This window comes from Vigna angularis, chromosome 1 (genome assembly GCF_016808095.1).
Source record: "Vigna angularis cultivar LongXiaoDou No.4 chromosome 1, ASM1680809v1, whole genome shotgun sequence".
Lineage (NCBI taxonomy): Eukaryota > Viridiplantae > Streptophyta > Magnoliopsida > Fabales > Fabaceae > Vigna > Vigna angularis.
Genome location: NC_068970.1, coordinates 7,703,019 through 7,729,837, shown reverse-complemented (window position 1 = coordinate 7,729,837; position 26,819 = coordinate 7,703,019). Strand labels below are relative to the sequence as shown.

General features: G+C 32.3%; 4 protein-coding genes across 4 annotated transcripts; 2 read left to right on the top strand and 2 right to left on the bottom strand.

The window, feature by feature from the left end:
- Positions 1–2,680: 2,680 nt before the first annotated feature.
- On the top strand, positions 2,681–4,550 carry LOC108329378 (homeobox-leucine zipper protein HAT5). Its single transcript, XM_017563591.2, has 3 exons — positions 2,681–3,136; positions 3,238–3,629; positions 3,856–4,550. The coding sequence occupies exons 1-3, from the start codon at positions 3,019–3,021 to the stop codon at positions 4,318–4,320; spliced, it is 975 nt and encodes a 324-aa protein (XP_017419080.1). The 5' UTR covers positions 2,681–3,018; the 3' UTR covers positions 4,321–4,550.
- Positions 4,551–11,705: 7,155 nt separating this feature from the next.
- LOC108336574 (uncharacterized) lies at positions 11,706–13,570 on the bottom strand. Its single transcript, XM_017573051.2, has 5 exons — positions 13,082–13,570; positions 12,778–12,911; positions 12,321–12,468; positions 12,120–12,226; positions 11,706–12,027 (listed from the first exon to the last, which is right to left on the bottom strand). The coding sequence occupies exons 1-5, from the start codon at positions 13,392–13,394 to the stop codon at positions 11,986–11,988; spliced, it is 744 nt and encodes a 247-aa protein (XP_017428540.1). The 5' UTR covers positions 13,395–13,570; the 3' UTR covers positions 11,706–11,985.
- Positions 13,571–14,178: 608 nt separating this feature from the next.
- On the bottom strand, positions 14,179–18,356 carry LOC108331789 (LRR receptor-like serine/threonine-protein kinase FEI 1). Its single transcript, XM_017566717.2, has 13 exons — positions 18,067–18,356; positions 17,669–17,807; positions 17,510–17,581; positions 17,346–17,417; positions 17,172–17,243; positions 16,980–17,051; positions 16,825–16,896; positions 16,277–16,383; positions 15,976–16,149; positions 15,536–15,868; positions 15,179–15,433; positions 14,707–14,840; positions 14,179–14,611 (listed from the first exon to the last, which is right to left on the bottom strand). The coding sequence occupies exons 1-13, from the start codon at positions 18,143–18,145 to the stop codon at positions 14,393–14,395; spliced, it is 1,800 nt and encodes a 599-aa protein (XP_017422206.1). The 5' UTR covers positions 18,146–18,356; the 3' UTR covers positions 14,179–14,392.
- Positions 18,357–22,471: 4,115 nt separating this feature from the next.
- LOC108329792 (protein NRT1/ PTR FAMILY 2.8) lies at positions 22,472–24,929 on the top strand. Its single transcript, XM_017564181.2, has 3 exons — positions 22,472–22,610; positions 22,687–22,904; positions 23,320–24,929. The coding sequence occupies exons 1-3, from the start codon at positions 22,472–22,474 to the stop codon at positions 24,796–24,798; spliced, it is 1,836 nt and encodes a 611-aa protein (XP_017419670.1). The 3' UTR covers positions 24,799–24,929.
- Positions 24,930–26,819: the final 1,890 nt, after the last annotated feature.

Here is a 26,819-nt window from a genome sequence, read left to right as displayed (position 1 = left end):
ATTATATGTAAACCAACAAAGATTAATTTTTTCTATTAGATCACACAAATATTTAAAATAACATAAAAGTTTCCAATTAAAAAATTAAATTACGCAATTTCTTATTGGTAACCTTAATGGTTTTGAAGTTAAATTTAATATAAAAATATTACGTAATCTGAAAACTTATAAGGGAATAAATTTAAAAATAAAAATAAAAATCTGTTTTAGACAAATGATAATAAACTATTTTTAATATATATTAAAATATAATATAGTTAATTTTAAAAATATATACTAATCTTAATTAACTTAAATATTAAAATATTAATTTTTATCTACTTTCGTCCTTCTCATCCAAACTTATCCATAGACCAACTAAATTATTTGAGATAACTTATTTAGAAATTAATAAATAAGAAAAAATATTATTATATAGTATACGTGTCTATGTGTGTGTGTATATATATATATATATATATATATATATATATATATATATATATATATATATATATATATATGTGTGTGTGTGTGTGTGTGTGTTTTATTTAATAGTGAGGTAATTATTTAAATTACATTATACTATATTTAAAAAAAATATTTTATGAACACATGTCAACGAAATTTAAAGCGTTTAATAAATTAAAGTCGACTCCTTAAAGTTTATCCAATAATTTGATTAGAGATAAAATAGAATTCATTAAAAGTTAGACGATAGAGTATAGTGAAAAAATCAAAATAAAAGTACATTAAAAACAGTTATTTAATATATTTTTTTTATCGTATCACTTTCATGAGATTACTGTAGCGTTTACCAGAAATAAATAATTCTTTACCATTCTTAACTGATAAAATTCCACCAATAAGAAACATACATGACTTCTTTATACTTTATTGGTTCACATTATCTTATAAAAAGCCAAAACGAAATAAAAAGCTAATCTGGTCAGAATTTATTAAGAAAAAACCTTTAAAGAAGTTTTATTTACAAACTTATACTATTTTTTTTTTAAATTAATCTTAGATCTTTATGTCCTCGCAATTAAAAAAATAAAATCCTCAAATTTAAAAAGTACTTTTTAACTTGTTTCCCTACCGATATTTTTTTTAGCTGAACCTTTGTTACAGGTTGAATTGGTGTCGTAACACTATTTATATACATATGTTGAACTCTCTCGAACACTTAAGTTTTGTTCGGATTTGAGAAGATTTGAGAAGAATGGTTGAGGGGATTTAAGAGGATTTGAAGGTAAATCTTTTTGTTGTTTATTTGAGTGAACTTGGAGGTAAATGAGAATTGATTTGGAAGTAAATTTTTTTAATCTGTCACGTCAATCAAATCCTACACTAATTCTCATAAACTTTACTTCCAAATTCACTCTCACTTACCTCCAAATCCACTCAAATAAACAACAACAAAAATTTACTTTCAAATCCTCTCAAATCCCCTCAATCACTCTCCTCCAAATCCATTCAAGTGAACAAGGCCTTAAAGATGAGCTAGTGACAATGAAGACACAAAACGTTATTGGTGTACTCTCTATCCCCCCCAACCTGAGGAGCCTCTAGAAGAGATGTTGATAACAAACATTTCATTACCTTGTACAAAAAGAATTGATTACCGAACAGTGAAAAGATGAACGAAAAATGGTGAAATTTATGGGACCACCTAACCTCTATTTATAGAAATTCTCGAGGACACATGACACTTTTATAACTGTGAGATCTGACACCATCCAATGGAAAAGGACGATGTGATGCTTCGCATTTGGCGTCAGACCTGATAGCAAACAATAAAGGTGACATTACCATATATCGCCAACTATCAAATCTTTGACCCAACAATCACAATTTTAAACATAAATCGAGCGAACACAACAATTAATGAGGCATCGACACGATTCGCAAAGCAACTCAATCTTTCATCTCCAGTAATAGTATAAACAAATCCTCTTTGTTTGTTGACTTAAGTTCAAGCTAAGTCTTAAAAAGTTTGAATATTATATATCGACGTGTAAATATTGACCAAATTACATAGATCGAATGTTCAAATTGAGATAAAACCAATTAGATCCACTTAATCATCTAATTAAGTTAAATATGTTAGTAATCAGGTTTAACATAATTGGACTATAATTAATCTAAACTTATAAAAGTTTTCATAAAAAAATTATAAATACATATTAAATATATAATTTTTAAGACTCTTATAACAAATTTATTACAACATTATTTATTATCAAACTAATTTAAATATCAAGATTTCTTTAAGAGATATTCAATGAATTGGATATATCCGAGAACAAAGAGAAAAAACACTGGACCTTACTTTATCCACCTGAAACATTTAGGTTTATTATTAAGTGGGAAGGGTAATTAAGGAGGAGGCTTTCCCAGATAAACTCACGTGTTCTCATCTACCCCATCCAGAGGGGAGACAAATATCGGAAGCAAAGGTTTGGTAGGAAAAACCATTTATACCATCTTCAATTTTTACTTTAATTAAGTTTCCCATATGCAAGTAATCTTTTTAATTTTTCACAACTTAAATTCGTAGTTTGAACATATATTATTTAAATTAAAAATAATTTATAATTTTAAGATCTATTGAGAAAAGTGTTGCAGTGAGTTAGTGAGAGGACAAGATAGTAAGTCCACACTCTCTTTCCATCCAAGGCTCTTGTTATAAACCGCAGCAACACTCTTCTCTTCTCAAAACGCCAAGGGAAACAAACATAGCCACCGTTTCTGTCTCTCTCTCTCTCTCTCTCTCTCTCTCTCTCTCTTTCTCTCTCTCCGTGTTCAGATTCTCTCTTCCGCTCTGCGTTGGAATTGGGTCTCTCTCGTCGTTGTTGGTGTTCTGAGTGATGGGTATGCCCTGCCGCTGTTCCCACACCTCGCACATCACCGAAATCATCATCACCAGCTTCTTCCGCCATAAGTCTTAGATCCTCACCTCAATTATTTATAACTCCCTTAGTCACCTTCTTTCATGGCACCTTGAGATCCAACTTGGAGTAACCAACGCTTCCTCACATGGCGGCTGGAAGGGCTTTTTCCGACATCACTGCCTTCCTTCGCAACCAAACAGCTCCTCCCACTTCCCAACCTCTCGATTCTCTCTTCCTCTCTTCTTCCACTGCTCCTTTTCTCGGTCAGTCATAATTATTTATCACCCTCTCCCTCCTTAATTTTCACCACTAATCACGGTTCAACTAATGGGTGCTGTGTTTGACCTTTTTCTATTTGATTCAGGTTCGAGATCCATGATGAGCTTCGAAGGAGAAGGAGGGAAGGGGTGTAACGGTTCCTTCTTCCGCGCGTTTGATATAGACGAGAATGGAGATGAGTGCATGGACGAGTACTTTCATCAGCCTGAGAAGAAGCGCCGTCTCTCTCCCAATCAGGTTCAGTTTCTCGAGAAGAGCTTCGAGGAAGAGAACAAGCTTGAACCCGAGAGAAAAACCAAGTTAGCCAAAGACCTTGGTCTGCAGCCACGACAAGTCGCTATTTGGTTCCAGAACCGTCGTGCTCGCTGGAAGACCAAACAGCTCGAGAAGGACTACGAGATTCTGCATGAGAGCTATGAGAGTCTCAAGGCCAACTACGAAATCCTCCTCAAGGAGAAAGACAAGTTGAAATCTGAGGTAATCAAATCAAAAATTAAATTTAGATCCAAAATGATTATCTTTCTATCAAAATTGAAGTTTGATCTTCATAACAAATGTTTAACAGAGCTAACACTTAAAGAAACAGCATATATAAGTTCAGTCCATGAATTATAATGTTCGTTTTATTCATGTATAGATACAATCCGGTGACTTTATTTTCTGGGCCGACGAGTTAATCTGTGTAACGTTTTGGTTAAATCAGGTGGCGCACCTGAGTGAGAAGGTGCTTGCAAGAGAGAAAGAAGAGGGGCAGTTGAAGCAGGCCGAAAGTGGAACAAAGAGGTTGCAGGAACAGGATCAGGAACCACCGCAAAGGCCTGTACTTGATTCAGTTTCGGAAGGTGAAGGATCCAAAGTGTCTTGTGTTGTTGGGGGTTGCAAACAGGAAGATATCAGCTCAGCCAGGAGTGACATTTTGGACTCCGATAGCCCGCATTACACGGATGGAGTACACTCGGCAGTGCTAGAGCACGGTGATTCTTCTTATGTGTTTGAGCCTGATCAATCGGACATGTCACAAGATGAAGAAGACAACCTCAGCAAGAGTCTGTACCCTTCCTACCTCTTTCCGAAACTCGAAGATGCGGATTACTCCGACCCAACGGAAAGTTCTTGTAATTTTGGATTCTCGGAGGAAGATCATGGTCTTTGGAACTGGGAGTACTAAGTTTTCTACAATGTTTGTGTGTCTGTGCCGTGTGTAGTGTTTATTTATTTAGTATTTGCAGTTTTAGTGGAGAATTTATAAATGGGAAATAAGTCAGATGAATGACTATAGGTTTATTAGGATAGAGATGGTGGTTTTTGCCGCATTTTGCTACTTGTAATGAAAGTGTTGGTTCGAATGTAATTAAATAATGCGTTCCAGTTGAGAATGTAATTGTGGATTTAGTTTAATGAAGAAATATAAATTGGAAAGATGAAGAAATGAAAAGATAGTTGAATTAGTTCGTAAAGAGAGGCCCATTTAAGAGTATGAGTATGATTCCTGTTGAGTTGGGTTATGGAGTTCTGGGTCCCTGTTGCTTGGATCGGTAAGGAACTCTGCATTCGAAGTTGACTTGCCTGCACTTGCAGTTGTTTCCATTGTGAAAGAAGGATGTCACTTTCGTTACGACTTGGCCAAAAATCTCTGCCTTTCCATTCAACGGGGATCACCGACTTCTCTTCTTCTTTATGTTCTCCACTTTTAAAATTTACTCAAGAATATCTCTCACAACCTTCGCATCTTCTAACATTTCTTCAACCCAACATTTTTATAATTTATTCCTTTTCTCCACTATTTTCTACCTACTCGGATAAATTAATCATTTATATGTTTTTTCACCACTAATATCTTTTTTTTTTCTTGTTATTATTTGACCATCCATAAAAATGGAGTGGAGGAAAATTAAAGTTGGTAGGTAAAGAGGATGAGAAATAATTATTGAAGAGCATGGAATAAAATATTATATATATATATATATATATATATATATATATATATATATAGATTTATCTCTGGATGTTTTTTCCCCAGGAAAGTATATTTTTTTTCTTAACTTATATCTTTTCTACTTCCCGCTATTTATTTAGACATTGATTTTTTTCATGAATTAATCTCGTCTAAGTTAATAGGTAGACGATTATTTATGCAATATGTTTACCATAAATATTAGGATAATGATACAGTATTTTCTTTATAATATTTTAACACCATCTCATTCTGTGATTGATTATGTTAGTCTTTATAATTATTATTATTGATTGTGGAGTAATTTTGTACTAATCATATAATGACACGTAAATTGTGTTAAAGTATTTTTAAAGTATCATTATCCTAAAGATTATACTCTTTCAAAGCACAAGTGAAATGATAAAACAAATAAAGGTTAACAATTGTATCACATATCTATAATATTGTTATGTTCTTGTAAATATAAAATATCAAGTAATCAAAATGAGTCATCACATTGATTAAGTTAACGAGAATTATTTTTATTTAACTAGTTTAGTAAAAATAAATATTTAACTAAATCCAGTGTTTTATTATTATTTCGAATCCAAATCATGGAAATAATATTATCAAAGTCTATATTAAAATTGAGATATTTTTTGTCATATAACTTAGAATTTCGTTATAATTTTATTTTTAAAAAACACTTTCAATTATTAAAGGTGAGAGAGGTATTTAAATACTTGGTAAAAACAATTTTTTGTCACGTTATAAGAATAATAGGCATGTCTATTCCAAAAGTAAAAACAGATTATTAAAGAATAATAAAACCGTGATTAATTCACATAATACATGTACTTCTAAGTATAAGATTTTAATTTCGGATCCAGTGAATATAAATGATTTTTATTTGGAAAAATAGATAGTTATATTTATAGCAATATTCGTGCATACACACGCCTGCCATCATTTATGTGTTGATTAGCTAATTATAATGTAAATATTCATAACTTTAACTGTAGTTATCCTTTATGAAACATAAAAAGAAGTAAAATTGAAGATAAGTATTGAATCTGTTGACTATAAAACAAAAAGGAAATAAAAAATACCATAATCCCGATGCAAACATTAAACATCAGTCACATGTATGAGGTGAATTTTTAAAAGAATAACAAGGTATGGATGATTACGAACCAAAGGAAAATTTAGCGAAAGAAAAAATGGTGCTTATAATAAGGCAATAACATGTCAGACAATGAAAGAGTAACACTGTCTTAATCTTTTGTCTCTTTTACTGTTCCTCGTTTTTTATTGGGAGTATTTGTAATACTCGAGTAGTAAATATCGATGAAAAAGAATGAAACGCTAGAACAAAACCCTCAAGAAACTAGGTTCTGTGATGAAGATGATGATGATAATGATGTTACATATGATTATTTTGAATACTAAGTCACAGAGGAGAGAAGAGGACGTTAATGGTAGAATAATTGAAATTGGTGGCTGAGAATGGCTGCGATTAGGGTCAACATGTCGTTCACATTCATCTCTGCTGTTAATTACGAATTTAATTTAGTTTAGTTTAATTTAATTGATTAGGATTTGGAAGGAAATTGCGTGAGGAAAGGTCCATGCTTAACGGCGTGTCATGAAAGATCCAATCAGAAGGTGCCACACGCTCCTGCCTTCTAAAAACGCTTTCCTACCAACCGAGTCAACCCCACCACACACCACAAGGGCTTCACCTTGATTCTGCCACGTGTACGGCCACCATGCCACCACCTGCCACGTTTTTTTCTGTCCTCTTCGGTGAAACAAAAAAAATTGGGAAAATCAAGAGGCGCGAGCCAGATTCAAGAGCAACCACACCAAATGCCTTATGCAAACACCGCACTGGAATCTACACATCATCTGGGCCCCACCCGACGTTGACCTCGATGCCACGTGCCTTTTAATCTGCGATTCTCTATGAACCCTCCACACAAAAAAATCTATCATGTTTTATTATATAAAATACTACAAACACAAAAGATAAGCATCATTAATACTCTAAACAGTACAATGTACATAGGCTTCAATCTAGAAAACTTGCTTAATACCAAGATAAAGTGTCCCAATTTAATACATTTTTCTAAGCACTCAAACTCCTCTGTCTTTTTTGTATACATACTTGTCTGTGATTCTTTTAGTGATTATATGTTTTTATTTCATAAATCTAGATTTTTTTTCGTTAATTTAATTTCGATAAAATAATGTAATAGTTAGTTTAGTATTTAAATTAGTAATTATCCATACGTTTATAGTTTAAGTGGTATTTGAGCCAAAATGTGATGTTAAAAGTTAAAAAATGAAAGAAAATGTTATGGAAATGGAGAGAAGATAGTAAAATTATTGTGGTGATTATAATGATTCGGAGTGAGGTGATGAAGAGAGGATGTTGGGTATGGTAGTACGTAGAGTGATTAATTTATTTTGTAAACAGATCCGGTACTGAAAATGATGAATTTAATTGGCACGTTTTAAAAGGGGTTAGATTTATAAAAGGGGTAGATAGATAATGTATAGAAAATTTTGTAGTTTTGCGAAAAATACGAAGGAATCAAAAGAAATGACAAGACGGAGACAGCAGTGGCATCGATTTATGGCGCATTTTTTGTTTTATTTTATGGAATAAAGGGATTGATTATTGAAGTTGAAATGCGATGAATGCAGTGAGGAAGATTAAGGTGAAATTGTACATAGGGAAAGAAAGTAGTCATATCAAATTTCAGTATTTTAATTTAAATCAGATTATTTTCTTTTCCATTGTGGATGTATTTTCTCATTTTCATACAAGTATTTTTCATGAAAAAATCATGCTTTCAGGGACTCTTAGATAATTATTTATTCGAAATAAATAATTATTTATTCGAAAAAAATACACGTATAGTTGGGTTGCTTTCCTTGGACCCATGCTAAGGCTGTTTGCCAGTACTTCATGACAATGTCCTCTTCCGCTCTTAGCACACCAAGCTCTCACTCCTTTCACTCATTTCTTACTTCTTCTAAATTTCTTTACACAACACAACAAATGAAGTTATATATAAAAAAACAAAATCAATATCAAAATAAAAACCATAACTTTTTTCTATGGGTTAAATATACATTTGTCTTAAATTGTTTTAAAATTTCTATTTCGTTATTAATATAAATTATGTATTTATTTTATTTCTAGTATAGACTATATACATATTTTATTTATATATTTTATGAAAATTACGCAAATTGTTTTTTTTCAATAAACATATTTTTTCGTATCATGAATAGAATTTTCATAATAAATTATAATATATCATTTACGTGTCCTTTACTAAATAAGATATTTTACGTAATTTTTATAATATATAAATATTAAATAAATATATAATTTATATTGAGAATGAAACAAAATATTTTAAAATAATTTAAGAATGTAAACCATGTATTTAATCTTTCTTTTCATTATGAGTTATATTGTTGTTAAAAGATTGTGAATGATTTTAAAATAGTAATACTAATAATAATATATGGGTGTTCCGTGATTCTCTTATCTTATTTAGTATTCTTAATTTCGAAAATTTCAGTGTTGCTTTTAACATTTTCAGTATCTAGTTATACCATGCTATCTCGTCCCGTCAAAGAAACCTAGGAATGATTTTATAGCCATTATAGGTGGTTTAAAAGAGAGATGAGAAAAAGATAAGAATGGAAGAAAGCATCCAAATTTAAGAGAGTTAAAAGAGAATCTTCCAAGCATCTTGTCCAAAAATGCAGAAAATCTTCTTGGATTGACATATTCATGTGAGTGAGAAAGAAACACACTCTACAAATAAAAAGAAAACAAAGAAAGCAATGACCATCAATAAGGTCTTGTCTATTTTAGCACCCACCCATTTGGTTTTCTCACTTTATGGCTTATACTATTTCACACCAACAAAGACCATAATTTCACTCATATAAAAAAATGATTTTCTAATATTATTCTGGAGTTAGAAAATATATTCAGTACTAAAAGAAGTATCCTCAAAACAGTACAAAATTCCAAGTTTATGAACTTGGAAATCACAGATCAATAAAAGTATATAATCAGCTACAATTAGAAAGCAATGCTAATCTATTTATATCGTAAAGGTAGAAATTTAATAATTATGTTTTCCCGACAAAACGGTAAGTTTTATTCTAAGTAAGCCTTGTGAAAAAAATATTTATATAATTACTTTACTATTGTGGGAATATGATCATGCAAGTTAGACGAATAATTTTGAAAATATTATAGTCGATATTTTACTCGTATCTTTAAAAGTACACTGTTCATTAATCTAAATTTATTTAGTAGAATATCAACCAGTTTTGAAAATGTATAAATTTTTTTGAACACTTTTTTTTTGTCAGCATAAATTTTGAAGACTTGATCTAGTTTATAATACATTTTTAATTTAATAGTTGCATTGATAAAATTTAAAATGAAGAGATAGTAATAGAGTAACATTAGTTAAATGTTGTCGTGAAATAACTTGGTTGCTCTTTGTAATTTTTAAAAGTATTAGTAACTCGTTATTACAATAATACACAGTTACATTATCTATATTTTCTATATGCATAATTTTGAGGAAATATCAAAATATATAAAAAAAGTTAATAGAGAGTAATTGTACGAAGAGTTAATCCTAACTTCAATTCATTCCAATAACTTTAAGTATTGTTACTACCGAGTAGGGGACAACCGACCGGGCACGCTTAGTCCATACCAAGTAGGTCGGATCGGTTGACCGATCACACCGACCGGGCATGGAAACCCATCTTTCCCGATCGAACGTCAGGGCAGTACTCGTGAATTCTATAGCCTAGGCTGGGGACAGCTTTTGAAGGACCATAAATGTGTAGTTAATGGCGTAACGGTCATTGTCGAGTAGTTAGAATGAACATTGATTGTCAATTAAGAGGTAAATTAATGAATAATATTCTGTGAAACCATATAATATAAATAACAAGCGATGGAAAAGGTAAACTCTCTGATTTTGATTGATTTTCACTAGACTTGCCAAGATAAATTTTAACTTGAGCGTCGGAGTGTTTTCTTGCAGGCCCCCCCACTTTGATATTGAGAGAGGAGTCAGGAATTAAGGAAGGATCGATTGGAGAAGGAGGAGCATTCCTGAGCGGTATCAGCAGGAGTTTCCTCGGTCCCATTCAACATAAAACAAGTATCACGGTAGTTATAAATTTAACACAAAAACAAGTAATGTAAACTTCAAAAGTGATTAACCTCAAACACTTGATAAAAAAGAAAAAAAGTGAAGGAGAAATAATGTAACACTCAACCCAAACTCTATCCATTGACATCACCGCTCATGTTCATGCATCATCTGTGGGCTCCTCCTTGTCGTGCATCATCTCATGCATCCCATTAACTCAGTTTTTGTGATTTTCCCTTTCATTTCTGGTTTATTCAAACTGAATGATGCGTACAAATGAAGTAGTGTGGCCAAGAAGTCGGTGTAGAGACAAAATTCACTTGAGAAATCAGACCCTAATTAATCATTGGATTTATGACCTAATTAACAAGGGCTGCGATTTTGCTATTTGAGATAGGAGCGTTGTACAATTATGACCCACTCACTAATCCAGTATTTTTGCTATTAAAAAGAAGTTAATTAGTGATGTTTAAGATCCCACTCTAAGAGGGTTGCATCACAATTCGCACATTACAATTCAGAATGTGATAGCGAGTTCACGAAGCTTAACACCAACCACCCATTTTTGCGCAACAGAACAGAATCAACAACCATTTTCTCTGAGTCAATGTTCCACTGCGGTGCCTCAAATAAAATTAAAGGGAGTTTATGTTTATGTGTCGTGTGTTTCAACTTTTAGGAGACCATGCCACCGGGTGCTGTAGTTGGCTTAGTGGGTTCTTGTTTGTGGACCCTTTAGCTTTATCATTCGACCTTCTTCTTCTTCTTCTTCTTCTATTTATTTCTTGATTGATTACAAACTATTATTCTACACATAACTTTTTAAGTAATTATTAAAAAAGAAATAATCGTATCCCAATGATAAGGTAAGATTGGATTATACCCAGTCATTCAATTTTAATTCTATTTTAATTTTTATAGGCAGCTTTTCCTTTACAAGTACAGGTTTAGAATACCTTATTTTGTAAAGTAGCTTAATTTAAAATAACTTCCTCTGAAAAAATTGGAATAGGAACTATTTCCCTGACTACAAGCCCAAAAAAACATATAAAGTGTTCATAATTGGTAGTCTTTTATAATGTTTTTTGTTCCAGTGAAAGTTGAGCTGTTCCTTGCATGTGGGTTCATGTTAAGCCCACAAGGAAGTCAATAATTACGAAGATGTTAGATGAGGATGGATTACATGGCATTAACATTATTGGAACAACTTTTATTTGGCGTTCCCGTTTAGGCCCAATCACTGCATCAAAGAAATTTGCAGGCATTGACTGATGTAACAGACGATGCTTTTGGATAATGTACTGTGTTATTCACTTATTTGTCACAAATTTATTGCACTTTGTTCCTGCTTTTGATGATTTAGATCCCTTTTAGATGGCTTTTGACTTTATAATAGAGGAGGCACAGTTTGATATGCAATGCTTACAAGTCATTATTGTCAAATAATTTTCTGATCAAGTACACTCAATGAACACATTGCAAGACCAATAGCTGCAAATGAGAAGATCCATTTAATCTCCAGTTTTGACCTTGCCTCGTGAAGGAAAATACAGGACAATTTTACTTTGGGTTGAGGATGCTATCTACTTACAATTATGATTCTGATCAAAGAATGTTCTGCTTGGCCCTTAGGCAAATCAAATTAGAAGAGACAGCAGAAGAGATGTATCAATGCGCAGAGAGGCGATCAAAATTTGAAATTTTTCTTCAAGTATATAACCACCTCTTGCTGAAAAAACAGTTGGGGTCAATTAGCAAACTTTTGCAATGAATAACTCATTTAGCAGTAATGTATGTTTCAAGTAACAACAGATTTCTCACCACCAAACTAAGCAGAATGCATGCCGCAGCCCCGGGATACAAAGCATACCAGAAATTCAAGTGATGGAACTTTGGACCATCAATGAAAAGCAATGGCATGCTAGCAGCTGCATGTATCATTGGAATAAAGTTAACCAGAAAATTTGGAAGCTTTAATGAGTTTATTCAAACTACAACAAAATAACGTTGAGGAAAAAATACCTGGGGGGTGAACGGAGTTAGTGCAAATCATGTAAGCAACGGATGCTGCAATACTAGCACTCCTGGCAAGCCATCCGGGTCCAAATATTGTCAATGCCAAAACACCAATTGCTGCACAACCTATTTGAGCCATGAACATGCTGTACTTCTGCATAATCACATGTGGGTTATTTAGTTCTGATGTAAACAATTAGTTTTGTGGGGTGATTTTATTTTTGGTCTATATATGTTCTAAACCGAAAACACGCAGGTCTTATTTTTTAAAAAAAAAACAATGACCACTATCAGGTTTAAACGTGAGTCTGACAACTAGACGAACCCTAATGAGTGAGCAGATTCTGATAAATTGTTTTTCACTTGTAATTAGTAAAAAATGAACATTTGTAATAGTTGAAAATGTGGAAGAGCATATGAAAATTTAGACACAGTGCATTCAATTGGTTAAAAGCAATTATACCCTGGCAGAAGGGGCAGTGGGAGTGGCAAAGAGGACAGTGGAAACAGCCCCAAATGGTGCAAATGCGATTGAGAGTCCTTTTGGTGCCAATAACTGATCCAGCTTTCCCAATACTGCCATGGCCGCAAATGCCCCTGTTCAATTAATTTCTTTGATTAAAAGAAAAAACATTTAAAGCTGCCAAATTTTAGTGAGTTACTAGATGAATTGGTGTAGTTAGGAAGATCCTACAGTGGGTGGTTCCAGTGAAATTATGATTTCAAATTTCTTGAAAACAAACGAGAGAGAGGAGGAAAAAACTAACCAGCAGAGGGCCAAAGAATGTCACTGAGGGAAGGAGTGGAAGGGGCTTTGAGAGGCTTCCAATCATCCCATATAGATGGAGAAGCAACGTTGCTTGATGCCACAATCCCATATCCTCTTTTCCTTCCCTTTTCAATATATTTATGATTACAGTTAGTAGCTGCCCAATAATCCGACACTACTACTCCCTTGCGTTTGATGGTGGTGTTAGAACAGAAGAAAGCAAATGAAGATGATGAAGGTAACGATAATGGGAGCGTATAATTGGTGGCAACATTGCCAGCACCAACCATTCCAGATGAAGTTTGACTCATCTCTCTGGTCTTCAGTTTTGGACCGATCGCTTAGAGTCTGGAATTCTCAGAGTCCCTCTATCAAATAACGGAGAAGGTGAGGTCAGGATCGTGGAAAAGCAAAGGCCTTTGAGTCAAAAAGCGAATAAGCCTTTGAAGAGAGCCAAAGGACGCCCGTTAACAACATCTAACCTTTTCTTTTTGTTTCCTAATACTTTAATTTCAATGCTCTAACTACCTATTATTACTTTTGCATTACACAAGACAAAATCCTATCACATCCACCACCACTAGCCTCTCATTTCACTTTGTGGACCTAACCTCTACTTGGGTTTTTCACATGTCATCACTGTAAGCCCAAGTTTCACATTACTTTTTTTTAATCCTCCTATACTTGTAGGCATTTCATTCAAAAATAAAACTCTATTGCTAAATAAAAGAGTATAAATTAATTTCAAAGATTAAGTTTAAAGGATTTTTATACTATCATCTCAAAAGAAAACGTTTATAATATAACAATGCCAATCTTCCAATAATTACTTTCCCAATCATACATGATGATTTTTAGTCACTAATTAGTTGACCAGGTAAAAAAGATTATAATAACATAAGCTCCGAATTCGATTCATTCATATGATTGATTAAAAATGTGACCTACTTAGGAACGGACTTTTTATAAGCATAGAGACGATAATAACGCATATGAAACTATTATGGCCTTTTTCTTGCGCAGAGGTAAATTAACTTTGTCGGTTAATAGTCTTTGGAAATTGTTGACCAAAAAGCTCACATTAAGAATGCCTAATTGACCAAAATTGTATGAGAAAGTGATAGCATTGCTGGAATGGAGGCCATTCCAAATATAAAAACCCGCTACAACATTGAAGGGGATAAGTGTTTAGGTTATTCATAAGAGGACATTTGCAACAAAGTAAAACTAGAATGTCACACAAAGGAAAAGGAACACATAGGAAGGGTGCTGCGGAAATAGCATGATTGGATAGGATTTACTTTTGTCATCAGTAATCTGAATCAGACTCATAAAACTCGCTTGGACAGGACATAACCTCTTGCTTCAGCAACTGTAACACCTCGTTCATTGATGGACGATCATCTGCATTTCCATCTGTGCATCTTAATGCTAGCTCAAGAATAACTTCAAGGGTTCCTTCATCTGCAATTCTGCATCTTTTGTCCACCACATCTTTCAATTTGTTATCTCTCAGTAATGTGTTCACCTGCAAAGAATTGCCTAAAGCTCAGTACATTTATGTTGGAAAAACTTTCCTGTGTTACCAGAGATTTGCATTGAGGGTTAAAAAGCTTAGCTTACCCAACCAACAACATTTAAACCTCTTCTCACAAATGAAGGATCTGTTGGCCTCTTCCCAGTTACAAGTTCGAGTAAAAGAACTCCAAAGCTATACACATCCGACTTCTCAGTTGCTCTTCCACTTTGTAGATACTCTGGTTGACAGGTAAATTATAAACCACCACTCAATCAGTATTAAATTCAGAAAATCACTTGATACATTATTGAATAATTAATAGGGTCTTGTTACAGGGACAACTTGAGTAATGCTTTGAATAGTATTCTTAGCATTTATCAGCATTTGGCCAATTAATACATATTGTATACATTAGAAATAATTATCTACCATATCATTCAGCACTCTTTTAGCACATTTGGTATAGGTCAATTGAAAATTTGATTAGTGAATGGAATATGATCATCTTGCATCCAAAATCCCAAAATAAAGGATAACCAGGCCACCTATAAGTATCCAAAAGTACCAAATACATACCTGGTGCCAAATAACCAAATGTGCCAGCTACCACTGTGGTAACATGTGCCTCCTCATCGACCAAAAGCTTCGCAAGGCCCAAATCGGATATATGTGACTCCATGCATTCATCAAAGAGTATGTTGCTAGATTTTATATTACGGTGAACAATTTCTGGGCTGCATTCATGGTGCAAGTAAGCCAAACCCCGGGCAGCACCAAGAGCTATCTTTAGGCGATCACTCCAGTTCGGTACTAGGATTTCTTGAGTATTTTCTGAACAAAGGATTGCATAACAATTAGAAAATTGCACAGCTACAGGACGAGTCATCACAAATTTACAATACATTTTATAAAATTTACTGGCTTGAATCGTACCATGCAAGACATCATCTAAGCTGCCTAAGACCAAATAGTCATAGATAAGGAATCTTGAAGAAGGAAGCCTGCAGTAACCACGCATATTTACAAGATTTGTGTGTTTGATGCTCCCCAAGATCTCGAGTTCCCTTTCAAACACTTGATCGGACCCTGCATAACTTCGATCAATCCGTTTAACAGCAAATAGACGACGATCATTCATCTCCATTCGGTAAACAGTACCATATCCTCCGGATCCTAATATATTCTCTTCATCTAGAGACTCCAGCTTCTCTATGATCTCAGACGATGTGTATGGCAGATCACCATGGAATGTGATAAGTTTTGCGCCTGTTAAAGATTATGTTAGCATCTATGAATAAAGAGAATATTTTCTTTTCTTTTTTCCTTGGTAGTAAATAGGTGATTGTCAAATTTGAAAATATCACTCTTCTTACTAGCTCCTGGATGAACTTGTTTCTTGACTTCCGTGTATCTCTTTGCAGCTCGCTCTTTCTTTGATATCAAACGAGTCCACAGAAATGAAAGCACCATGACAAGTGCGATACCCATAATCGCAATTGCATAAATTAACAGTACCTTCATGTAACGTGAAGACCTTTTGGCGGGGACTGCATATATTGAAGTGATAAGGATTATCATACAAAACAGTGACCATAATTCTTTAATATGTATTTAGTTCTAAATCAAGGAAATTAGATAGTATTTAGGAAAATCAAATTCAAAGGTAAGACTTGCCTGCAGCTTGATCACTTTCAGCATGGGGCAGCACCACAGGAAAACCAAGTGATGTCCGACATGGCTTTTCGATTTGCCGCCCACAAAGATCTGAATTTCCCTCAAACCTATTTACATGAATTTTTCATTACAAAAGTAAAGAAATAATAGAAACGAACGTGCTGCTCATAGTGCAAATACATTAACATGATAACAGATATAGAAAACCAAGAAAATCCAAAATTCTTAGTGTCAATGAAAATCCAAAATCCAACAGCCAAGAAAACTTAAAAACACAAAATGATTTTTTTTTACCTTAAATATTAAAAAGATAGAAGGCAGAAGTTCAGAAATCAAAAGTGAAATGTTGACTTCAGTCTTTGATCCACAATTTTCACCATTCAAATTCAAATAGTTTACAAATAATCAAACACTATGTTTGACTCCAATAATTTAAAACACAACAGTTACCAAGTAAACTTATCACCCTACTGTAATGCATGAGTGCAAATAATTAGTCTGCATGTTACAAGGTATAATATAAACTGCAATAAGGAAGGAGTACATACGAGTATTTGCTAAAGGTGCTCAGTACTCCAATGTCAGGAATTTCACCAGAAAAGAAATTGGTAGTCAAGTTCCTAAGACAGGGAGAGTGAGCATAAATGAATCATAGAGTTATTAACATCGTTATGCCAGAGAAGTTTAGGTTATACTGACTTACAGAATTTGCAACTGTGAGAGACGGCCAATAGAGGAAGGTATGGCACCTTTCAATAAGTTACTCGATAAATCCCTGTATTTAAACTATGTATTAAATTCCAGATAAATTAAAATGCAGTTGAGAAACAAAGTGTAGAAACAAGCTCAAAGAATCATAAAGGAACAGTGAGAAAAGCAAGGAACAAGGAATTACAATATATTCAAATATGAAAGATTTCCAATGTTTGACGGTATGCCTCCTTCAAAAAAGTTACCCCTCAAGTACCTTCGAATACAATCAGATGAGACACATCAACATCGACATAGCATAAAAGCAATTTATATGAAATTGATAAATACTTCTTTAGGATTGAACCATTTAACTTACAGTGCTCTTAGATCAGAACAATTGGTAAGTTCATTAGGAATGGTTCCATGCAAGCTGTTCTGATGAAGGGCTCTGATTCATTGCAAGCCATCATATGGAATGAGAATGATAAAAGTCTCATGTGCAAGTTCACCAATGGTGAGAGAAAGGTGTTTTCTACTTACAGTCTTTGTAGTCCACTGAGTTTACCAATGCTGGGAGATAAAATTCCTCCAAGTTGCATGTATGGCAGATTTCTGAAGAACAAAACATAAAGTGTTATACTGAGCTGAGAAAGTGGGAGAAAAAGGAAACAGAATGAAGTGCATGTGTTGTTTGCTTACATTAAGCGAACTCTTTGGTCATCGCCAGGGTGGCAAGAGATACCAGTCCATCTACAATGAGTCTCATCAAACTCTTGCCAGTTGCTCAGAACATTCTTAGTATCATTCAAAGCACTTTTTATTTCCAACAAGGTCAGACCTAACAGATGAAAAAACATGCATAAGAGAATTAAAGTTCACAAATTTAAACTCCAGTTTTCACAAGGAGAAGCATTTTACAAAGATTTGGAGAGAGAATGATAAAGATAAACTCCCAAAATAGCTAAGGTGAAATGGAAAAAGTACCCAGAATGCATTTATTCTTCTCCACAAAAAGAAAAAAAAAATCATAGGAAAAACTAAACAAAACATGGAAGAGGATTTGAAGCAGAGAAATAAAAAAGATTCATGGCTCTAACCATCCAGGGTGAGAGCAAGAGAAGAAGGGCAGAAAACTGTGACCATAATCACCAGAGAAATGCATGTTACAATCCCCATTTCCAATTTCCAATCTCTCAAAAAATTTGAACTTTCTATGTGAGAAACTGAAACTATTCACCAGAAGAGTATGACTTTAAAGTGATGATCAGTAGGAAAAAAGTGTGAGTAGGGTTGGGAGTATGATAATAATGTAGACCCAGATGTTACCATATGATTTAACTTTCATGAACTCAAAATAACTAATATATAGAGAAAACAGTGAGAATAATTTCATGCAAAGGTAAGAGAGTGGTCTCATACTACTCTGATATTTACTTTTTTTTATTGGTTCTAAGACTTAATTTATCAAATATTTTTATAAAGAGAGGGAAAAAGGACAAGTATTTTGAAAATCGGTATGAAAAGCGGTGCAGCAGTTGTTCAGAGCGAAATTTAAAAACAAGTTCTTGAACCACTCGAGTATGTGAGTGTAAAGGATACTCGCCATTATGTTAACAAAAACAAAATTTGCCATCGACAAGAACTAATAGAGATGAGAAGTGAAAAGCCACAGCAGCAGGTAGCGCGTGGTAATTTTTTCACAGTCCCAGAGAAATGTCAGATATATTTAATCTAATTTAATATTTAAATTTTAACAATAATAAAAAGGAAGAATTGCACAATTAGGATGAAATTATTGATGGATCCTATGTTCTTGTTTTTTCCAGTTTCAAGATAAATTTGAAGTGAGTATATACAATAACAATTTGATTTCTCTATTTATAACCTATCTTATACTTTTCCTTTTTAGTTCATGTCTTTCTTACAATAGATATTTCTATCTAACTTTTATCATTTTTTAATAATAAAAATGAAAAAATAATTAACCAGTCTTTTACACAAATAAAGGACAAAATATGTGAACATAATTTCTAATACATCTTAATTGTATTGCTACAAAAGAATGTTCATTATATTGTCTTAGCTTTTAAAGACATGTATTCATACAAGTTGTTTATCTTAGTTAGTTGATATAGTTTGTGTATATTTAGAAAATATTATCTGTTAAAAATAATATATTATTTTATAAATTCCATAAAATAAATTCAACCAAACAGCATACTTCTTTGTTGATAAGTAATATGTAAATTCTCATTATATATGTTAGTATTGAAGTTTGAAGCTGAGATGTATATAATCCTCCCTTTATCCATCTATTCACTAATTTAAACAACTTTCTTCATGAGTATCTTAAGATAAAACAATTGATACTATTCTTTTTATATATTAGAACTAGTTTATGCATTAGATAATCTGAAAAGGTGTACAGTATAATTTATTTAAATTTTCATTAGTTGTTTATTCATTAGCTTAAGAATAAGAAAATTTGATTTAAATTTTTTTCTAAAGATCTTAAAATAAGTTTTCCTGACATGTTTGTTTATTTAGATGTGAAGTTCAAACTAAATTTTGTTATAGTGCTTTTATTTTATAATATATTTTTTTTCTCAGTACAATTCAAATTTTATAAATTTGTAACATTTTCTTCTAATAAAATTTTACAAGACTGAACATTTTAAGCATTACATACATTTTTTTATAAGAAATACTAATTAAGGTTAATTATAATTAATTCTTTTCAAAATAATATATTACAATATGATTGTGGCTAACAAATAATTTAAAAAGATTTGGTGAAATTTTCTACTTTTAAATAAAATGTTGATAATGGGATTATATATTGAATAATAAACTCTAATTGAAGTCGAAATATAATATTTTTTATAAAATGAAAAAATATATATCATCAATAATAAATGTTTCTAATGGTAAGACGGCAAAAAATTAAAGTAAGTAAAAAGGAAAATTAAAACAATTAGAAATATTATGTATTCTAATAAAAAATAAATTTATATATATATATAATTTTTTTTAAAAAAAACAAGGTAGAGAAGATGGGAAAATTGTGACATAAGATGATGAGTTGGAGGTTTTATTTAGTATTCTAACTTATTATGTATAAAGATTAAACATGTCAAACTTTAGATTGAAGTTGTCTGAAATGGATGAGGAGCTAAAGAATTCAAACAATTAAGGTGACGGATCATGATTGACTTTTATGTTGAACAATGTAAAAATATATCCTTATATTTAGTAGAAAACTCATGTAAAAAATAGGAAGGTCACTGTGTTTCACAAGTACTTTGAGTCAAAGATCTTGAGATATTTGATTTTTTTTTCTCTCACTTTTTCATCAACACCCTTAGCTCAATTAAATTTTGTGAACCCTTTTAATTTACTTTCATTTTTTGTTAGGAAAATTAGCATTGATATTATGTTTGATTGATTTATGTAAGAACTCTTATAGTTCCATTTACAAAGATTTGTAACACATAGTCTTAAATAATTCAATACAAAAGTGACATTAAATCTGATATATATAGGACATGCAGAGTGTTTCAGTATATCCTTTATAGAAGAAGGAATAAATTGTCTATTCTTTATATAGCTTAATCAATTGGTGTGGGATATAACTTTACAACCCAAATGTCATTTTGAAGATCCAAAGCATACTTGATGTAAAGTAGACTAGTCCTTTAATTTGACATGACACTCATTTTTTTAAAAGTTTAATTTTCTCAAATCTTTAGTATACTAAAACCGATATTCAACTTGTATTTAAGAGTATTTATCTCATCTCCGTATACATGTATACATAAGAAGTAATTAGTTTTAGATTATATAAGACATTGTTGATAAAGAAATAAATTAATTTTCAGCTTCCACTGTATTTACTCACAGAGGAGATTTTTAAAGTTTGCAAACTAAAATTTCAATAAAAATAAAAAGTTGTAATGCAAACTTTATTGTGTAAAAAAGTTGTCTTGAAACAAAATTATTGTAAACAACGTTGTAACAGTGGTCATCTTTTTGACAACAAAACTAAGTTAATAAGGAGTTCGTGTAAAACTTTATTTAAAAAAAGAATTTATATATATATATATATATATATATATATATATATATATATATATATATATATATTTTTGAGAATTTATAGATGGACGTTACACTTAAAAAAATCATTATTATCTATTGTAAAAATTCATAAATAAATTTTAAAATTTATAGGTAACACATTAATCTTTACAAATCATCTGTGAATAAAAATCTGTAAATAAAATTGTTACTTATAGATTTGTCTACAAATAATTACCTACGAATAAATCTATAAATAATTATATAGATATGTAGATAATTACCGGATAAAGTTTATAAATAATTATCTAAAAAATTCTAATTACTTAGGAAAAAAGTTTCATAGATAATTTCCTATAATAAAATTCGTATATAATTATTTACGAATAAAAATTTATATGTAATTATTTATCATAAATCCGTATATAAATATTGATAAATAACTTGTAGTGTTATTAAAATGTTAGCATCTCATAAGAAGAGTTCTAATATAGTGTTAATACTCAGAAAAAAAAAAATCAAAAAAATATTTTATGCATTTTAATATGAATATATATATATATATATATATATATATATATATATATATATATATATATATATATATATATATATAATTACAAACCTAAAAAAAAAGGGTGGACACAACGTGGAAAGATTTGTTACGAAACAACGGGAAATATTGTTACTAAATAAAAATGAGCTGAAATTTCATTTAAAATATCAATTTATGGATGGCAGATCCTATTCTTTAAAAAAAAATACAAAAATACATATATATAAAATGAAAAATGTTATTTCAAAATGAAAGCTAAAACACTGATAAACGTGATTTAAAATACAGTGGATTGAGGGGGGAAAGTCATAGGATAAACTAAAGCAAACTAGTACTATAAAAAAAACAAAAAAACTGAAGAAAGTAGTTATAATAATTGCAATAAATTATGGAAAAACAGTCACAGACTGTTTTGTTATAACCTTGAGAAAATTTAAACATTTTAGGAGTTTGTAAGATATAAGATTAAAATCAAACTATGATAAAAATCCAGTTGAGATGGAGACCGAAGATATTTCACAACATAATAGGAAAGCAGTTATTAAAATCCTAGCTGATGCAAACATATAATGCTTTTAACTGTAAAAATAAAAATAAAAATAAAAAAATTCTCAAGATTATGCAGGATGAGATGGAGACTGAAGATATTTCACAACATAATAGGAAAACAGTTATTAAAATCGTAGCTGATGGAAACACATAATCCTAGATTTTTAAGGAAAGAACCTAAAAATTCTCAAATTTAGACCACGTTGAAAGGTTCAGACAGAAGAAAAAAAATAAAATAAAATTCTTCTCTACTTCTACATTGCATTATATATTATATATTATACATAACATAGGCGAATGAGTAGAACCAAACATAGAAAATGGAGAACGGGAGCAGTGATTATTCTGGTGCACTAGAGTTAGAACAGGAGCCAACATCAACATGCACACCACCCTCTTCTTCATCCTCTGCTTCAGCAAAACAGGCAGGAGGGTGGAGATCCATCAAATACATCATTGGTAATTCTATCCATCTTCTATATTTTACGTCAAATTAATTTTCATTCTTCTAATGCACCATGCTTGATTTCCAAAGGAAACGAGTCCTTCGAGAAAGTGGCATCCATGAGTTTGGTATCAAATCTCACAGTCTATCTGCTCTCAAATTACAACCTCAGCAATATATATGTGGTGAATGTGGTGCAAATTTGGAATGGATTCTCCAACATCTTCTCAATAATTGGAGCTTTCATTTCTGATACCTATCTGGGTAGATTCAAGACCCTCTTCTTCGGCAGCATTGCCTCACTTCTGGTAAGGAAAATCACATGCATCTTCCTGTCTTCTTTTCCCTGCACATACCTATTTTCATTTCTGAGTCCTCTTTTAATAATCAATTTCTACATTCCAGCTATTTTTTCACCCTTGCAATGCCTAATGTACCTTCCAATAAGTATTCACAAATTGAGAAAACAAATGCTCAACTTTCCTTGATTCACATATGAAATATTTATTCTAGTCTGATAAATCAGAATGTAAAAAATCATATGAACTTTCAGTTAATTGAGAGCTATATATATATTGTTTGGCTTTAGACTTTATTAGAAATAATAAGATGGAAGACTTTGATTGAACATTACACACTGAAGTTTCAAAATTGTAATTGCTACTCTCATTACAGAAGGAAAGATCATGTATATACATAACAAGCTTGGGTTGTACTTGACAGGGAATTTTGACCATAACCCTAACAGCAGGTATACGACAACTGAGACCCCATCCCTGCGACAACAACAGAGACCATTGCCAATCTCCAGATGCCTTGCAGCTAGCAGTTCTCTTTTTAGGTCTGGCACTGTTATCCATAGGAGCCGGTGGCATCAGGCCATGCAACATTGCTTTTGGTGCAGATCAGTTTGACTCCAAGACAGAGAAGGGTAGGGCACAACTCGAAAGCTTCTTCAATTGGTGGTACTTCAGTTTCACCATTGCACTTGTTATAGCACTCACAGTTGTTGTCTACATTCAAACCAATGTAAGTTGGACTCTAGGCTTTGCTATTCCCACTTGCTGTCTTGCTTTGTCCATAGCCATCTTCCTACTTGGACGCCACACTTACATTTGCCAGAAGCCTCAAGGGAGCATCTTCTCAGACATGGCCAGAGTAATTTCAGCAGCCTTTAGAAAACGCAACCTACAGGCTTCTGGTGGAACCGTTTATAATCCTGCTTCAACATCGGAGGAAGCAAAGATTGTTCAGACAGATAGGTTCAAGTTCCTTGACAAAGCTGCTATAATAGTTGATCCTAGTGAATTGAATGACCAAGGCATGGCTAGAAATGGTTGGAGACTTTGTAGCTTGCAACAAGTGGAACACTTGAAATGTCTGTTGGGAGTTCTACCAGTGTGGGTGACAGGAATTTGCGGCTTCATTGTGATGGATCAGCAAAACACTTTTGGGGTGCTTCAAGCTGTTCAAAGCAACAGGTCCATTGGGCCCCACTTCAAGGTCCCACCTGGTTGGATGAACCTGACATCAATGATAGCGCTCTCATTTTGGATATTCATTTACGAATGTGTCTACATTCCCCTAGCGAGAAAACTTAGTATAAAGGCTCCAAGATTGGCCATGAAGAAAAGAATCAATATTGGGATTTTGTTGTCCATCTTATGCATGCTGGTAGCAGCAATTGTTGAAAAGCAGCGGCGTGACTTAGCTTTGAAACATGGTTTGTTTGTTTCACCATTAAGCTTTGCATTGCTGCTGCCTCAGTTTGCACTATCAGGCCTCAATGAGGCCTTTGCTGCTGTTTCCATAATGGAATACTTCACCTTGGAAATGCCAGAGAGCATGAGGACTGTTGCTGGGGCAATCTTCTTTCTGAGCCTGTCCATTGCAAACTACATGAGCTCCTTGATTGTCAATATTGTCCATAAAATAACTTCTAGCAATGGAAAAACATCATGGATAGGGGGCAATGATTTAAACCACAATAGGCTTGACTGCTACTATTATGTTATTGCTGCACTGGGAGCTTTGAATTTCATCTACTTCAATTTCTTTGGATGTCGTTATTGTGACAAGGACAAGGACAACCTCAAAACAGAGGCACAGCGAGAGCATTCAAATGTTGTGGGAGAATCATCTGAGCCAAATGATGAGGAGAAGGCATTGGATATAACAGGCACCACAAAAAGGGCAACATGACCGCATTCTCATATTGTTGCAGTTCAAACTAAAAAAATTCAAGTTCTTTAGTGCTGCTGTATATTCATTTGGTAGATTTTCTTTCTCTTTGAGGAAACTAAATGTAACTAGGTTCTGGTGTAGTTTTTGTCTTTCATTTTCTATCGTGTGTCTCGGACACTTTGTCATTAAATAATAGTTTAGATTTTTTAGATCAAAATTTGCTTCCTTAAAAGTTTCTTTGATTTTAGTTTACCTCTCAGAACAAAAAAAGTATATTTAGTGGTCTCTTGTTTGGAGACAAACATCCAAGAGTACAAGTCATTGCCTTTAAGGTTTTTGATAGAGATGAAAATAGAACATTTTATTAGATTTACAAGTCTCGCATTGGATAGAAATAAGAAAGTAGAACATTATATAAAGATGAAAGATCCACTAACTCATTGTCTTTAAGGTTTTTGATAGAGAGTGATATCAATTCCTTATCTAGTTTAGGACATTTTATTAGATCATTTTAGGACATATACAAAAACAAACTTAATAGCTTAATCTAAAGGACCATGATATTTTAACAATTTTCTTAACAATTTTTTGACAATTGATTATTTGTCACTATTTTATTGATTCGTATATTTGAAACTAGTACACATGCTATTGTAAAAAAAGTTGTCAAAAATTGTTAAAGAGACTTTTTCCTAATCTAAAACATGTATAAGCGAATCTATATAATAAAAACGGTTCATGTTTGATTTGGTTTACAGTTTACACAAACACAATCCTAATCTTTTCATTTGGTGGCCCAAATCCGGAATGTTATTTGCATCACTTTACATTAGCATTTAAACTTATCCAATTTCAGAGCAATTTAATGATGTAATAGGTCATGTGAAGAGGAGTAAAGAAGTACGTCTTCATCACTCTAATTAAATATATGCACTTCGTTTTATAATATTGATAAACATATTTCCATTTTAGATTTTAAAACTCATATAAATACTGATTATTGTTTTAGTAGAATGATAGGTTGAAAGCATAATCTTAAAATTTATTGAAAATATTAATTCCTTATTCATATATTGGAAACGTGGACAGAGATGATTGCTTCCTGAAAGAAAAGATGTTGAGTTTGTAGGCATGAGCTTACGTTTAGAAATTGATTTCTTGGTACAAAAACAAAAGATGAATTATTGTGAGCCACCACGGCAACAGTTCAACGTACACTGTATGATTAATCGCCTTCTTCACCCCAACTTGCACAAACGTCCAACACATCCAACTCTCAATTTGAAAAAATGTGAGGAGAACGAGCCTACACGCTCCAACCGATACAAAATTCAATGAATTAGTCTTCTTCATCGGAAAGTAAGACTCATTTCAACGCCAGAGATCATAATAATTATAGAATATAATTTGGAACACTTTTCAGATACTGTGCAATAATGTTGTCTATCTGATAAAGTTAAAGGTTTTAATAAACTATTATGTTTGGCAAAATCATGCGATTAAAGATATAGTTTAAGAAATTAAACTTAGTGGTGGTGGATATGATGACGGGGAATGAATGAATAGGACAAACTCTCTAAACAGTGATATTTTCTTGAACTTCCTTATTCAACTTTCTAAATGCATCCAAAAAGAGCTCTTTCCAATTATGAGTCAGAGCAGAGGCAGTGGAGTGGAGTATTTAAACAAAATTAAACTTACTTTGCTGGTTGTCAAATCCTTTTTTTCTTCTTTCATCACCACGTGTTTGACTCACGTTTGAGAAGCAATTTTTTAATCCCAAAACTATTATCTTGGTTTCAAATATTTGTGTAAGAAACATTTTTTGTTTCCTTTTTCCTATGCAAATCTTGAAAACATGAGACGAATTGAGAATAAAGTTGCGACTTTTGGAAATTAAAAGTGAAAAATAAAAAGAAAAAGGTATATTTTTTTCTCAAAAGCAACTCATAAACTGAGAAATGTAAGACTTTTCTGTACATTGTTCTTCCATTTTCCTTCACGTGGAACCATGGAGAACGACCTAGAGTCAACTGATG